At 35.9% G+C, this 17,091-nt stretch overlaps 1 protein-coding gene across 1 annotated transcript in view; it reads right to left on the bottom strand.

The window, feature by feature from the left end:
* Positions 1 to 10,886: 10,886 nt before the first annotated feature.
* LOC134789691 (atrial natriuretic peptide-converting enzyme) overlaps positions 10,887 to 17,091 on the bottom strand; it is an 88,274-nt gene continuing 82,069 nt past the window's right edge. Inside the window, exons 11-15 of the mRNA XM_063760297.1 lie at positions 14,724 to 14,904; positions 14,268 to 14,421; positions 13,762 to 13,885; positions 13,376 to 13,524; positions 10,887 to 12,539 (exon numbers count right to left, since the gene is read on the bottom strand). Coding sequence (XP_063616367.1) covers positions 12,339 to 12,539; positions 13,376 to 13,524; positions 13,762 to 13,885; positions 14,268 to 14,421; positions 14,724 to 14,904 — 809 coding nt within the window. The 3' untranslated portion in view covers positions 10,887 to 12,338. The remainder of the gene's footprint in view (positions 12,540 to 13,375; positions 13,525 to 13,761; positions 13,886 to 14,267; positions 14,422 to 14,723; positions 14,905 to 17,091) is intronic.

The following is a 17,091-nucleotide window of genomic DNA, read 5'->3' as shown; positions in this document are numbered from 1 at the left end:
GTAACTAGTAGATTTAACTTATTTTCTTGTGTGCGAAACTGTATACATGTATATACAATTATTATATTCGCCTTGTGTGAGGTCAATTCGTAGCGAAAATATTATTTACCTTAAATTATCGAACAAACGGGTTTTTAGCAAAATTTATAGCATGTAACCATTACTCGATATTATGAAGGTACGCGATTTTAAGTAATGTTTTTAACAGTAGATTTTAATCCTATTTTGTGCTGTCAACAATAATGGATATGATCTGGATAAGTAACTTATCTCAATTGACATTTGACAACTATTATTCATTAAGTACTGAAAAATAATCCTAATGAAGGCGTACATTCCTAAAGAATACATTAATCATATACAGGGTGATTCAGGAGACGTGAGCAGGACTAACACTACGCATTTCGTTAATTAAAAGCAACTGTTTCGTATCAGTATTAGTGAGGTTAACGTTAATTTTCTAGTCGTGTTGAAAAAAAAAGTTATTAATTTATTTACGACATGCATGGTCACCCCACAATTAGAATACTAAACTACCGATATTCTGTGTCAAATTGAGTGTCATCACTGTCATCACGGTCTGGTTACTTTTGAAAACTTGTACTCAGTCAAGTTTGACAGTTTATTTTCTTGGTAATCAAAATGCTGTCATTACGTTTAAAAAGGTTTTATGTTTATTAATTAGGTCTTGTAGGGTGACCATGATTGTAGAGAATTAAATTTGCCCTCACCAAAAAGTAAAAAAATAGGAAAAAGTGTGGTTGTTTCACCTAAATACGACGGTGATCGATCAATTATCAGTTACTGAGTGTGCAGGATTAGTCCTGCTCACGTCTCATGAATCACCCTGTATGTATATGATTCTAATACGCACCGTAAAACTGACCAACTATACCAATACTGCAACTTAAGATGACAATTGTAGTGTGTAGTATTGTTTTCCATCGTATTTTCTATAATATAGCAAGACACGTTCGTACGTTTCCGTGAAAATACGATGGAAAATAGAGTTAGACCTAGAAAAGCCTGCAGCGATTTTGATAGCCCACGCAGTGCAAGTGTTATTTTAAACGTCAAACTTCTATGAAATTATGACGTATAAATAACACTTGCACTGCGTGGGCTATCAAAATTGGGCTGCAGACTTTGTTGGTCTAACTCTAATTATGTACGGTCTACATGTTTAATACGTAATTAAATACACATACATAGTTTTTTGCCACTATTCAAGTCTATAACAAAGATATTCGGATTCATTTTGGACGATAGTAGACAGTTTTTGGACTATAGTTTGGTGGTTTTACGCTACGTATAAGGGTACAATATTATTACATGTGGTGCCGAAAGATGTGTTGAGCATGAGCAGCACCAAACACTGAGTATGGATGTATGTCGTTTGTCAGCTAAGATAAGTTTGTTTTTAAATATACAGTTTGTTAGTGTATTCTACGACCTGACTGGGTAGACTTTGTAGGTTTTGGCTGTTTGAGGCTATCGGTTATAAGTGATAGGAGGTATGGCTTTGAACATTACACTGGATTGTAGCAGCTATATAACTCGGTAGGATAAGTATCTGTCAATTTAAAGCAACAGCAGCAATTAAAATCGATAAAAAAAACATCTGGATATATGTATATAGGTACATTTTTCGAACCTTATTTTTTTTTACAAATGTCAGTTGGCTTAGCACAGAAGCGCCGTAACAGCCGGCCTAGCCAACGTTACAATAGCTATCGCTTCGACAACGAAACGCTTTGTGTCTCTCTATCACTCTTCCATATTAGTGCGACAGTGACAGTGGCGTTTCGATCGCTATGGAGCGTAAGCGATTGGCATGTTGGCTACGCGGCCAGTATCTCGCCCTTGATAGACTACCCGTCCATCTCCAATCAATACAAATAGATAAAGACGAATAGTGTAGAAAATGCGCGAGATACTTTCGCAGTGCTCCAGTGCTAAGCCCACATATTTTAAAATTATTTTATAATTTAAGTTTTTATAAAAAAAAAATATGAAAATTAATGAAAGTACTAGGGATAAATTTTAAAAAATACATATATGTATATTAAAAAGTTATTATCAAGCTTGTGATGTCAATAAAACAATCCAGTGTAAGTGTTGTGTGACACCCGTCACCGCCTAGTGCGTGACAGGTGTCAAAATTGACTTGTCTAGATAATAATTAGCTTCGAGTGTCTATTTGCGGATTCGCTACTGAGAGAAAAGGTTATAAATATAGCAACAACGAATATAACTCTAGAAAGTAGTATGAAATTACCTGTAAAGTTTAATTCGAAACCATGCTGCTTGTCACGTATTATCTAAAAATACATACTTAAATATTAAAAAAATATATAAATCAGGGTTAATTTAATAATATTGAAAACAAAAACTAATTTCTATATTTTATTTGTAAACAAATAACAGAAAACATAAAAACAAATTCCATATTCATTATTTGTGGGTAACGAAAAATATCTTGTTACACTTTAATCGATATAACAGGCCTGCACCAAAAGTATATTAATTTGGGGGGTGTTTATAAATGGATTTTTAAAAATAAACAAATATAAATATCGGTGCATTTCGCTCGTACTATTTATTGTCTTTATTTATCTTTCATAATATTGTTACGTAAGCATAATAATAAAAAAATATAAAATAAAATCCCATAATTATAATTTAACTATTTCATTTTGATTTGTATGTATTGACGAACTTTGAACCAAAATCCAATAAACTTTAACTAATTAATTAATTATTTAATTAATAAGTTAATACGTGACGGTGCATACGGTAATTTGACCAATCTAAAACCTGCATAATAACGCCACTAACCAGTAGGCCCGTCCACTTTATACCCGAACATCTCGATTTTTTTGATCGTAGTCGTATAATACCCAACATAAAATAAACTTTTAAAATTAATTAGACTGAGTGGTAGTTTTTATTACTTTGTACTACGAGAAAATTAAACAACCATTGAATATACTAGACATTTTATATTTAATATTACTTAGTGTGAGCTTTTCTTTCACTATCGAATAATGATCAGTAACCTAGCATAATCCCTACTACGTAAGTGCGAATGTGCAATTGTCAACCGAACAGCAGCTTGCGTCCGCGAAACGGAAAAATTATAATTATCTTGACCCGAGAGAAGCGAGCGAGTGTATATAGATTCATTTGTTACTTATTTATTAGCTTATTTTCAAAACGGGCCTATTAATGTGCATAACAAAAGTTTATACCTACTACAAGTTCAATGATCATACAAGGTCCAAACATTTAGCTCCGTCAGGCGTCATCTTTGCCCGAGCGTTGTCTCAAAGCAAAAGTACCCGTAAAATATGTCATAAATTATTGTAGGTACTAACATTTTATTATGACGCTTTCAAGTCAGATAACTTCGAAATAGACCAGTGGTAATAGACATGATGTAGTCATACGCGATCCAAACTCATAATATCAAAGAGACTAAGGTTTAACAAATGTATCCTTGTAATGTTTCCGCGGGCAAAAGCTGAATGTTATAAATACGGAAATCGATTAGTCAATTTAGAGAGTATATTCAAGACTGAACTGAATGTTGTCATTCGCAGTTTGTTTCGCCGATTGTTCACAACGGGTCAAAAGCATCGAGTCGCTTGCTAAAATACTGAAAATCTAAATAATTATTATTAGTCGGACGTTCGGCGGTTGTGGCATTAATTAATGCTGCAAGCTGTAATTTCCTTGATAAAATGACACACGTGGCCGCATTACTGCTGCGATTAGAACGTTGAATCCGTCACTCATTTTATCAAGGAAAATGATAGTGCGCCCCCGTGAAGGTTGCAGCAGTGATCTCGCAACAGTAATGCAGCTGCATTTGCCATCCGAATGTCACCTTAAGATAGCACGGAATAGAGGCACTACCAGCCCGGTAAGGATTTTCTTATTTGACTATTGAAAATGCGCCGTTAAAGTGTGTTTCTATCCTACCTTCCTTATAAAGCAAGCGTCTCAATGTTTTTAAAAGCGTAACTTTGGGGAACTTGGGTCTTCAATAACTGGAATACTCACAGCCTGTCCCTTGCATTTCACCCATCCTATGTATTTCTTGAACGGTACACTTACAGTGCAGTATTTATCTAGTTAACCAGTACGCCACGTTTCCGTATAAGCCTCGATCGTCTATTAATACGCAGTGCGGCGTCAAGCGAGCGTAGTCTATAAAGATGCACACGTTTCTCAATTATCGCTCCTATGCACCACCATATACGGTTGAATTTTAGTCGCACTGCGCCACGTTAGCCGCCTTGCGTCTTTGTATATACGGCCTTAGTGTACCGTCAAATGAAATATATCATAGTTACGTCTTTCCCCTAACATAAGTGCACCATTCATTTTATTTCAACTAGGTTGTTGTTTATGATAAGTTAATTCCAAATTCATCTTAGGTGTGTAGATCTACTGAGGGTCTCAAATATTTGTTCAACTTCCGATTGGAAAATCTTGAGATGTTCAGTAGATTCTCCCTGTATGTCGGTGGAATCGAAGCGTTGTATACCTGTTCATGGGAACCACTATGTTAGGTGTGGTAACCTAGTTATTTATACATATTGTTGACATGTAACTATATTGTATCCATTAGCGAAAATAAACATTTGGTAACTACCTTTGTTTTTGACGAAATATCCTCTACGATTATACCTACCCATCATGATTTAGGCCTCATTTTGACGGTGCGTGAACTCTTATGCGATTTTAGTCACATTACGGGCTATTGAAGTTACAAAATTCAGCTGAGCGATCAAATAAATCGAAATGTAATAAAACTCGCACCGTCTAAATGAGCCCTTATAGGGATTAATAACGGAATGGAATGGATGGAACAGCTAAGGTAAACGTACTGGTGCTCGACGCGGCCCCAGTACATGTCATCTTGAAACTTAAGTCATTGTCAATAGACGTGACAGCACGGTGTCATCTATTGGGCATTAGCATGTCGAGCACTAGTACGTTTACCTTACCACGGTAATAAGACGAAGTGATCATTGACGTTCAAGTCAAGGATCAAAGGCTGACGAATAAAAGACATTATTTTACTGTAATATTTAATCCAAGCTTGAGGAACAAAGTAAATCTACACAATAGAACCTATGACAAGCGACACCGGTTGGGCACCAAACTATCAACTCGCTATGGACTGGAAACCAACGACATACAAAACGCGTGCAACTTTACTTCTTATAAGTACGGTAACATAATAACGGTAATTTAGTTAATTTTATTGGCATGTGTCGAATCTCGGGTCAATAGAAATATTTGTAGTTTTTATGTTAAGTGTGGTTAAGCCGGTAGCATAATATGTAACTAAACCCGCTTCTGACGACGCTTAATCGATGCTTAAAATGATATCCACTGATTCCACTGTAATAATCTCTCGGTAGTAGTCTTATGAGAGTGTGCTCGGATTATTAATTTCAATCGACATTTTATATCTCTATATTTTGACTATATTAACTTTAGAAATTGAATTTTTGAATTCTTTTTTGGCGCCACAACATATTTTGCTGACTGTAGGTAAATTAAATAGTGTAATTACAGATTTAGAGTCAGATAAAGGCAATCCAAAAGAACAAATATCCAATCCAACTAAGACAAACGCTTGCCGTAACAGTATAGTCAAGAGTTCTTCAGAACAGTAACAGTATAAATACATACACATAATTATATTACCGGCTTAAGCAAGTTTTACTATTTTTAAAATATGTATTGACGCGGATTCGTACAATATCAGCAAAATACAAAGCGTTTTTAGAAAAATATCTCTGGACAATCGATTCTAATCTTAAATAAGCTATGATGTTGGCCACATGAAATGCATGATCCGATATGTAGGTAATTGAGTAGGTATGCTAAAAATATGTCCTCTGAAGTTATTGTCTTATTAGCGACAACCGTCAATCACATTCAAAACATATAGGTAAAACGGATGAAGATCACTTTCATATATCTTTTTTTTACATTTTCTGTAAATTTCATATAAAATCGCGAAGTATAAACAGGCTCTGAAAGCAACACTTTGCGTCTACGACATAGGTACAACATCAATATAATAAATATAATATATACCTCGATAGCTATATAATCGGTAATATATAACGGAAATCTATTTTAGTGGCTCCACAGTACATAATTCCTTGTGCGTATCTATTACGTGTCTACAATCCTTACACTAAATACAACTCTGTTCATAAGTAAGTAGTAATACATATTCTAAAGGAAACAGGTGATATTCGGGCAACTCTAGTTGTCATGTCACTACCGTACCCTCGACAGGAAATAATTTTATTTGGAACAACACAATCACTCCATGCTTTAATAATGTCGCCAAAAATATAGTTATTTGCTTGTCCCAACCCTAATTTGCTAATCCAGCATTTCCCAAACAGGGTCCACTCAGTATGCGAGCGCATACTGAGTGGGCCCTGAATCTACTAAGGAATCTGACCGTTACCAATAACGTTTAATGCCCCTTTTTAAGACGGCCAAGAGGTGGGTCTACAATTTGGCAGTATTTGTTTGGTGGGTCGGAGCCCAGTCAACTTTGGGAACCTCTGGTCTAACCAATACATGTGATAATAAGCAGAAGCGGGGTGTACTAAAACACATGTCAAAATTAGATAAAGTTCGAATAGACCGCTTCAGTGTCCGGTAAACAATGGGAATGCGACATGTCCAAATAATACGATCATATTTTCTGTTATCAAAATAGAGTGGGACCGAACCAACTCTGCACGGCATTTGCAATGACGAAGTTTGGCAATGTCATCATTAATATATAATTTTTATGAAAAAATAACGTTTATAACGACACTCCCGCACTTTGTTCTGTTCAAGTAGGTGGAAAGTTAGCATGGACTTATAATATCTCATTTGTTTGTTAGTCTCGACTCAATTATAAAAGAGTAACAGAGATATTTGATTCTGTGATAACCATCAAGATAATATTGGGATAAATGAGGACAAATCAATAAAACAAGGTAAACCAGGACCAGGAATATTATGATCACGCGCCATGTTGCGGAATTTCACTGGAACTAATTTTTTCATACTATACTGAGATGTCACCCTATACATGAGAGTAACAGCGCCCTCTTGACAATGATCAATGATCATATATTACTGGTCAGGCTTTAGTTATTTCTACAAAATACAAATCGATCCGAGCTTTAGCGAATGTTCTACAATTTACATAAGTATAGGACTAGGTATTATTCAAATCTTTGGAAAAATATAGATTTACATAGAAAAGGGGCTACAATATTTAATTTATTGGAAAACTTGTAACTAATTAATTTAATTATTGTCGTGAAAGTTTATTATTTGGCATTATTTCCATTAATTTAAATTAGGAAGAGTATGAGGCATAATGTTTCATTTTGAAAATATTTCTCATAAATTATATTATTTACTTTAGTGTATAACATGTAAATCGTGTAACAACACGGTATTGTCAATGTCAATATAATTATTATCAATGTAACTTTAGAATTAAGTTCCTATAAAACTTCATAAGTTATTGACTTATTGTCAAGTTTTCATTGAGCTTTAATCGTCTAGGACTCTAGGACATTTTGATGAGCTGCTTTAATAAAATCATTGAAGTTTAGGCCTGAAATGATAACGATATAGGTATGATAATTATTATCTAGGTAGTAGGTATGCAATATGTTTCTACAACGTCCAACATTAATTATGGGCAAATATGGGCCAGTACTAACACAGATTAACAGACACAGCTAAAACATGTATGACACAACCTTTATGTTAGACTGATTGGATATGATTTTTCTAAAAACATGTACATTTTATAAACTTTTATTTTTTATCCGCCACAGCAAGCATCGAGTTTTCAGAGATGATCTCTGCAACATTCCGGGGTTTGAGATGCAATTAGACGACCTTTGAATTTCTATATTCGCGGTAGCCCCCAGCTGTAGCCTTGCGATTTGTAAAATAAGAATGTAGTAGGTTCTGGACTCAATATGACACTCACAAATATGTTACCTATGTTAATACTTCATGTGTCATATAAAGAACTGTTACTACATACTTTATTTATTTTAAGCCTTTGCTCAATTTGACGGTACCGGTTAAAATGTTTTACAAAATCTCCACATTACCTTCTAAAACAGAACATTTATAATTTAATCAAGCATCTCTTAAACAAAATGTAAGACTTAGATTAAATTTTAATACAGTAGAAATGTGTTTACATTTTCGTTCATATATCAAAACATTAGTGTCTCTAATTTACGCTAGGAGTGACCCCGCCCCGCGGGCTCAAGATATGACCTGAACACTTAACTTTGTCTACTTAGACTCTGAACAGCAATATTCTACTATCATTTGCTTCGTTATACTTGAAAGACGCTCTAAATACACAATTTAACATAATATATTTAAGAAAAAATATACTAATAGGTCTTTAGGAACAGAGATAAAAGAGGTACGTTGTGCTATGTTAACCGCACACGATTGTAGGGTTTAAAGTAGTAAGTTTTCTTATTCAAGTTTTTAATATCGAAGGAATTTAATTTTTAAATTCACTTTAAGCTATAAATATATAACTTGTCATGATGAATAAAATATGAAGTGATGAAGGACGGTAAAGTAACATTTCTTGAGTCTGCTGGCGCCTTGATATTGATTGCTGGCTGCTGCTGGAGTCTTGATAACGGCGCAACTTGCTCTCATAGATTTATACGGTATTGTGCAGTACTGCATGACCCTACACACTTATGCCTGTTGCCTATTGCCACGCTCTACTGGGACCTATCTATCATCACGGACAGGACTACTGTTGCTAAAGAGCCTGGGGCCCATTTCTCGAACGGTATTAGACTAATATTATTAGCCCACGAACTATCAAGTCGTATGGGTTATCATGGCAACACACTAATAATAGGTATTAGATTAATACTGTTCGAGAAATGGGCCCCTGATGTCGTGCTGACAGACCGAGCGCAGTGCCACGCCATGCTCATCGACACCATAATCTTCTTGAATATTGTTTTTTTTTGTTTTATTAACTAAACATTTATTATATATAAAGAAAAGAAGGTAGGTACCGAAGGTAAGAACAAAGAAAAAAGTTACCTAATATGTTATGTTTTAGCAACGTCTTTTAAATATACCCAAGAAAATGCTATATTTATAGTATACAAGTAGATACATTACAAACGACTTGTATTACTTGTCTACGGTCGTATTCTATACTTAGAGTTGTAGTGCATTATACTACACATGTTCTATGATAAAGCCAAATACCAATGCATTTCTTTTATGTTATTTATAAAGTTTAGGTATCATTTTAGTTGTAAGAATTTTATTCCGTTTCTAGTATAGTAATATACAATTTAACATAACAAGGTTTGTTTTTTCGGATAAAAATGTTTAACGGCCGGATTCTAATTATAATGAACGTCAAAAATTAGATCTCAATACGATATGGATTGGATCTGACAGTGTCAAAAGTGACGTTTTAGTTTCATTCTTGACGTTTATTAAAATTAGAATCAGGCCGTAAGTGTTAGACAGTAGGTACACAGTGTTTTCAAAATTGTTAAAGATGAAAAATTGACTTTTGATTTTATTATCAGATTCTTTTTCTTTATTTTCCGGTATTTATATGTGTCTAAGTATTCAATGACATATTTTGTAAATATCAAGTTTCTGCCATATAAGGCTACAAGACCACTTTTGTGATTTTACGTACCTATTACAATAATTCAAACTGCCTTTTTATTCAAAATTTCCAAAACATCAAATTGACTTCTAATTGTAACACGGTCTTTTCAAATGGCTTTTCAACCAATGAAGTATATACTTAGCAGTAGCTTTACCACGACTGCCTTAGCAGTGTCAAACTGACATATTCGCTGAATTATGTCAGTGTCAAACTGGTGGTGGCCGTACAGATCTCTCTCTAGATGCTTTAATAACTTTTTATACCTGGAATTAAACGTGTTTTCATTGTCAATGGTCTTGAACAGTTTGTGGAAGATATATAAGTACAAAAGTCATAAGTTTCACTTACGATTGATACTAAGTTCTATCTTACCCTACTTTACTAGAATTTGACTAGATTGTAAAATAATAAATAAAACTGATTAACCTTTGATTTTAATAACCAAAGTTTAGTTTATTGACGAGTTGAATAGGTATTGTAAAACTTTTAGTACTTACCTATACACGTCGAAACTAAATAGATAGATTTTTTTTTTATATGTGAACTACTTAATATTCTCACTTACAGATATAGCGCATAACTGTTTTCCATCGTATTTTCTCGGAAACGTTCGTATTTGTCATGCTACTTTCAGTCAACCTTAGTACTTTTCGTACCGAGACTGACTGAAATAGCAAGACACGTTCGTACGTTTCCGTGAAAATACGATGGACAATAATTATGCACTACATATGTATTGAGAAGGGCCCATACAATTTTCATCGTGATTTTTCTAAACATTTATTATTAAACAACTTAAACATTGTACCATCAGATGGATTCCACCCTTGTTGCCGTAGATTAAATCTTTTATTTGTCTTTAAATCATCATTAAATTCTCTTCCATTCCATTAATATATGTTTGTTATTTAGATTTTTCATATAAAAATTTCAATTTTAACAATTCTAGGAGAAAGCTCGAATAAGAAGAAGACTCATAAGAGGTCGACAACCATACTTCCATTACATTTAGGATAAATGACAGTAACTAGCTGGGTGCCTACTTTATAAACGGTAATTTATAGACATTTTCACAGTATAGATAAAATTTTTTTTTTCTAGAAGATTGTATTTATCGCTAAATATGTTATTAAATCATTTCATTATGTAGGTGTATATTCTTGTGAAATGACCGTAGCTAGTTACTGGCAAACTACCTACTTACCTAATTAGTTTATCTATATCGCAAGGCTGTCAACAAAACCTTTAAACAACTACAGAAATCCTTCAGGGCTGTTAATGAAAATTCATGACTAATGTACCTAACGTACAAGACAACCAGTAATCGAAATAAACAGACAGCCCCGCTTGTTACATCGACGTTGAGCATAGCTTGTCCTACACACAAAGAAAAATGACCACATAATACTGAAACCTCCTGCAATACTTCTAATTTTAAAGAAAAAAAAAAGTCACTAATAGGCAACTACGAAACGACTGTTTTGCCTTATACAAGTCCTGCTACCTACACTATTAACTACTTCTGTTAGCGTCTAGAGCTATTCTTACGAACTATTAAAGCTATTTTACTAATTTCTTATGAAATACCAGTATCTTCTTTTTATAAAATGTCACTACCTAACTACTAAACAGTTAAAATAAATTTTGTAAATAGTTATTCAATATCAGATTTCCAAATTATGTCTGTAACTACTAGGAGAGTGTACAGTACGTTACCGCTAAAACTAAGTTTTGTAAATATATTGTCGAAAAATTAAGGTATTGTCATTATGTCAAGGTTATTATTGTCGATTAATTTTAGTTTATAACATTATAAACATCATATAATAAATGTATAGTACGAGGGAAGTGCGCTTGAAATAACACGTGACTTACTTTTAAATACATCTCTATGTAGCCACTTTACGTGGAATTTAGAGTACCTAGTAATCAAGTCCGCTATGGCAAAAAACTGGGAGACTTCTACTAGAGGATCTATTACATCAGATTACTATCGTTAAACCAAAATTACACTAACTTCCAATCTATAAAAGCACTTTTCCCTAGACTACTAACACCAAACATCAAACAAACAGACACTCAATTTATAATCGAGACTAAACGTCCAACAACACTGAATAGAAATGAAAAAATCAAGGGTCATATAAAATCCTTTTAAAGATTAGGCTAAAGCTTTACGAGCCTACTTAACCGTAAGCTGCAGGTTACATCCAACACTCACATTAAACAATATATTTATATCTATGGCTTATCTAAGACTTATAACCCCGAGAAAAAGTATCGAGAGTTTAAAAGAGCAGACGTCATGAGTACACTTTGAATACAATACGATAGGTCTCATTCACAATACACGGCTTATTATCACAGCTTCAGATTTACCTCACACGATAATCGAGTGATATGTAAAAATAATTAGCCATTCTTGTCGAAAATTATTGTCAACAGTATTATTTTATTGTCATTATTTATGAACGCCGTGTGGCGCTTTATAAAATTTCTATCAATTTATAGTCGTTTACGCTTAGCGTAAAGTTAAAACTCGGCTGATGTGGTTGGAGTCTTTTCTCTTGTGCGGGTGCAGGGGGCGCGGGGTTACTCAAATGTCCTCGGAGCGCGCGGACTCGTCGTGGTACAGTTGTATCTGTCGCTCTATCCAGGAGATGTACTTCGGGACGTAGGCGTAAACGCCGGGCAGCCGCGGGTGCGCGCACTTGATGCCCCAGGAAACGATGCCGCCAACGTACCAGCGCGACGAATCGTTCGGGTCCTTACAGAGTAATGGACCCCCAGAGTCTCCCTGCAAATAATGAAAACAGAATTAAACCGCTACTTTAATTTTAGGTAACAATTGACTCTTCGCATAAATGCACTGTTACGGTTTGGTACTCGTATTATTCTAATGAAATATATCTACGTAATTAACTCTTATTTCTACAAAATGCAATCCATAGTGTACATTCGTTGTTGACTAACTACTCTGTGTAGGACTCTCTTCTCTTCGACGATAATTCATTACAAAATAAATCTGTCCGCTTGAAAGTTGAGAGGATGGATTTATCACAGTCAGCCTCACTGTACCTATCGATTTGTTTGAGGGGATGCTAGGTAGGTACTACAAACGATTGCGTAATCTCTAAAGAAACTGTATGTTCAGAGCAAACATTTTCGAGTTTTTTTTACCGAGTTTATTGGATATTGAAGATTACATACACTTTTGCGTTTAGGGGTGGACCCTTGTCAGCCCTTCGGTTCGAACATGTTGTAAAGATTCCTACTAAAAGGCCGTGCCGTCGTAAACGATTTTTAGGTAAACACGTAAAATATTTGGAGGGTCACATTTTTTCAAAGATAATAGTTACGTACCTATAATTGCATAACTTATCAAATACATATTTAGGGTCACTTTAAGTTGAGTGATACGAGTATAAAAAATGATAATAAGTTGATAGATAGACAGTGGTATGGTCTTTGAACTCTGTGAAGTAAATAATTATTAATTATGTATTTAATAAGTCCTCAGGAACTCTGCAGATCGAATCACTACTCACTATTGATCATCAGGCTGCGGAGTCCCACTGAGTATCAATATATCAGTTAAGTAGCTAAGAAACAAATGGACATGATAGTACAAACCTGACAAGCGTCCTTCCCCCCCTCAGGGTATCCCGCGCAGATCATGCCCTCGGTGACGTTGAGGTCGCGGTGCTCCAGCCACTGGTTGCACAGGTCGCGGTTCAGGACCGGTACCTCTACCTCGTTCACTGCCGGCTCGTACTCCGAGACTAAATTACATTATTCAATTTAAAATTAACCTTTAATGACAGTGGTTCATAGTCTTCACTGCTGACTTTTTGAGTCTATAAAAATTTACTCCTTAACTTTTTTATAAATGAGTCTACTTCTTTCTCGTCTCTAAGATTTTATTTGAAATATAATTTCGTGTTTTGCGTTCGACGCTTGGCACCCAAATTAATAGGTAAATAGAAAAATCCTGTTACAGCTATGCATTCTGTACTCACTGTCCTTGTCGTCCCGCTTGCCCCAACCGATGACAGTGCAGTAGGTGCCCGGAGGCAGCAAGCGGTCCGCTGGTGGGAGGCAGACTGGAGACAGGTGCTCGTGGTAACGCACTCGGACTGCCAGCTGTTTAACCAAACAACATAATTATTTTATTTATTTACTGTTACCTACCTAGTACCTACTAAATCAATGTTGCTTAAGTGTAAGTACTTATTGGTGGTGTTACAAAGACACGCACGTAGTGCAACAACGCTGGTCTTCACGACACTTGAACTTATAAAACAAGAAATAAAATCGAATATAAACTGTCGTGAGACATACCTACTAACATTAACTAAAAACAAGTGAGTTAAACCGTAAAATTGGCTTAAAGAAATAAAAATATATTAAATGTAAAAATAATAAAAACATTACAAAGCGGGGAGCTGGCGGAGAGTCGTAAATACCCAGCAACAAACTCCAAACTTAAAATGATATGAAACTAACAAATATGAGGTAAACTCACCTGAAATAAGGCGATGTCGTTGTCGTGAGCGACGCCGACGTTGTACAACGGATGCGGCACGACGCGGCGTACTTTAACTTTTTGGCCGTAGTAAGCGTGTGAGCGGCGTCGCGTGATGCCCAGTTGTATCGTCCACCCGTTCACGTCCGAGTGGCTGGGAACAAACAACTTGCTAAACTTGTGGTTCAGCGTACCAGCTGGCTAGCCACAAAAATATTAACAACAATGATACACCAGTGCTATAGGTATAAACGAAGTATCGTTTGACGTCTTACTTCGTCAAAGATATTTTAAGAAGTACCAATTTGTTTCTAGCTCAACTAGTTGCTCGCTGACCATCAGCAGTAGAAATGTCGGTGGCAAACAAGCATATTTCTAGGAAGTTTCATAAATTACAAAGTCAATACTACAGTTTACCTCTACCTAAAGACAAAATCTCTTGTAAAGAACACTTACTTGCCAACGCAGTGGCTGGCGGTGAGCACCCACTGGTCGGCCACCAGAACTCCTGCGCAGTAGAACACCTCCTCGGGCCCGCCGAGGATGGCCGCGAGGAACGGCCAATCGCCTGGCGTGGCCTCTACTCCGCCCACGATGCGCTTTGTACCCTTCGGCGACGTGCGGCGACGACCGCATTCTGAAGACAAAACGTTATTTAATTTTATGCTGTACTTTGGCACTCATATGCAGAGATATAAATATGTTCTCTTGAGACGAAAGTGGAGGACCCGACTGACCCGTGCGAAGTCGCCTTTTCATACAAACGTAGTCCTCATTTTCCTCTCTGGATTTAACATTATTGAAAATATTTTGACACAATTTGGCGGCCATCCCTTTTCCTTAAAAAAAATCGACCACAAAATCAAAATCGTCCCACATATCTACTTAAGTATCACGAACTAGAAGAGTCAAAGTAAACCTACGAATCAAAATTTAAAAATGGGAGGGGCTTAGTATTTTTTTTCTTGTCAATGTGTGTATGTAGGTACCTATGTATTTACCTATGTGTCACTCGGAAACCGCAACTTTGATCAGTGGACTTCAAGAGTCCCTTAATGAAAACATTAGGATCCCTGTTACCTAAACCTAATGAGGGTTCATTAAGTTAGTTAGGTACAAGGCCTTCAAGGGCTTCCCAAATCAAAATATTGGATAGATACTGACTTTGGTACTTATTGTTAGATAGAAAGTTTTTATACTTTCAATTTCAACTTTATCGTAATAATCGTAAAGTCTACATTTGAAGCATCATATTACACATAGTTATGAGAAACTTAGTTTTTTTGTCAGTTTCCAGGTAAAAGAGCCGCGAGATAAGATAAATTCAACTCCTTTAACTTCGGCATGGGCGTATTCTCGCCATTGAACTATTATTACTAACGTACATACCTAGATCCGGCACAGAGAACGAGTATTTTGTGCCATGAGCATGAGTTGATGTTGTTTTGACATCAAACCATAAAAGCGGAGCGTGAATCTCGCGACCTAAACGCGTAAGCTTACGGCGCTTACGACGTTGGAATTGAATTTGATTGCGACAATTTCATTGTTTGGTATGACTTCTATACATATGTATAGTAATAATAACTCAATGATTCTCGTCTGCGTATATATATGTCGCAGTCGGATCGTATAATCCGCCGTATTACATTACGGCTAGCCGTTTTCAAAAACAGGGGCATTTTGAAATGCGGCGGTTTAACGATTAGCCGGATTGAATGCGGCTGAATGAGAATCCGCCGGAATGTATTCGGCGCCATACGTTCTTCAACACGGCTAGCCGTAATGTAATACAGCGAGTCATTAGCCGCCGCTTTGACAGTTTTTAGTTCCCATTTTTAACACCCGTGGCGCTGCCTGACAAACGCTGGGGTGTCCATCAAATCTGGAGTTCGTCGGACTGTTTCTTTTCAAAAAACATTTCTTTCGCAACTTAACTAGACGGAGCCCCGCTTCGCGGGGCTCCTATTTCTGAGCGGTTTGCCCTTCGGGCATCTGAAGCTACCTAACGAACCTAACCTACCTACCTATTGATTTAGTGAGACGTCCGTGAAAACATTACATATTGGGGAAAAAAGCGTAGGTAGGTAAGTAGGTTAGGTTCGTTAGGTAGCTTCAGATGCCCGAAGGGCAAACCGCCCAGAAATAGGAGCCCCGCTTGCGGGGCTCCGTCTATTTAAGTTGTGAAGGAAATGTTTTGGAAAAGAAACACATGTAGTGCGGTGGGACCATGGTAAAAATAAATTAAATTGCAAACATTGTCAAACTCCGGTTACGTAGGCGACCGAAAGAACTGGTCACTCTACAATCTAAAATAGTATTACGATGCGGCTAAACGTTGGCCGCCTTATTGAAGAACGTATCGCAATGACAATCCGGCTAATCGTCGAACCGCCGCATTTCAAAACGCCCCTGTTTTTGATAACGGCTAGCCGTAATGTAATACGGCGGATTATACGATCTGACTACGACATATATACAAGGTAAATTAGGTAGAGTAGATATGAATTAAACAGTCTATTTCTACGTAATGTCAAAATTACTAAGACGATTTTGATGAATGAAGTGCCTCGGTAAAATAGACAACATTTTAACCAACTTTAACATAAACATTTATATTTAATATAAAATATTTCGTTCTTTTTATTTTTTCTTGCACCTAGTACTGCTTGTTCTCTGTTTGGCCCGAGGGTTAACTGGTAGAGAATGTCTTCTGGAATTAAGTTCGCCTTTTGTAATTTTTTTACTATGCAATATTTTAAATAAATAAAATTAAATAAATAACTTCAATAAAAGAAGCGATTCAATATAACAAAAGTCTGTA

Source organism: Cydia splendana, chromosome 4 (assembly GCF_910591565.1).
Source record: "Cydia splendana chromosome 4, ilCydSple1.2, whole genome shotgun sequence".
NCBI classification, from domain to species: Eukaryota; Metazoa; Arthropoda; class Insecta; order Lepidoptera; family Tortricidae; genus Cydia; species Cydia splendana.
Note: the sequence above shows the minus strand (reverse complement) of the source record. Positions and strands in the feature narration are given on the sequence as shown.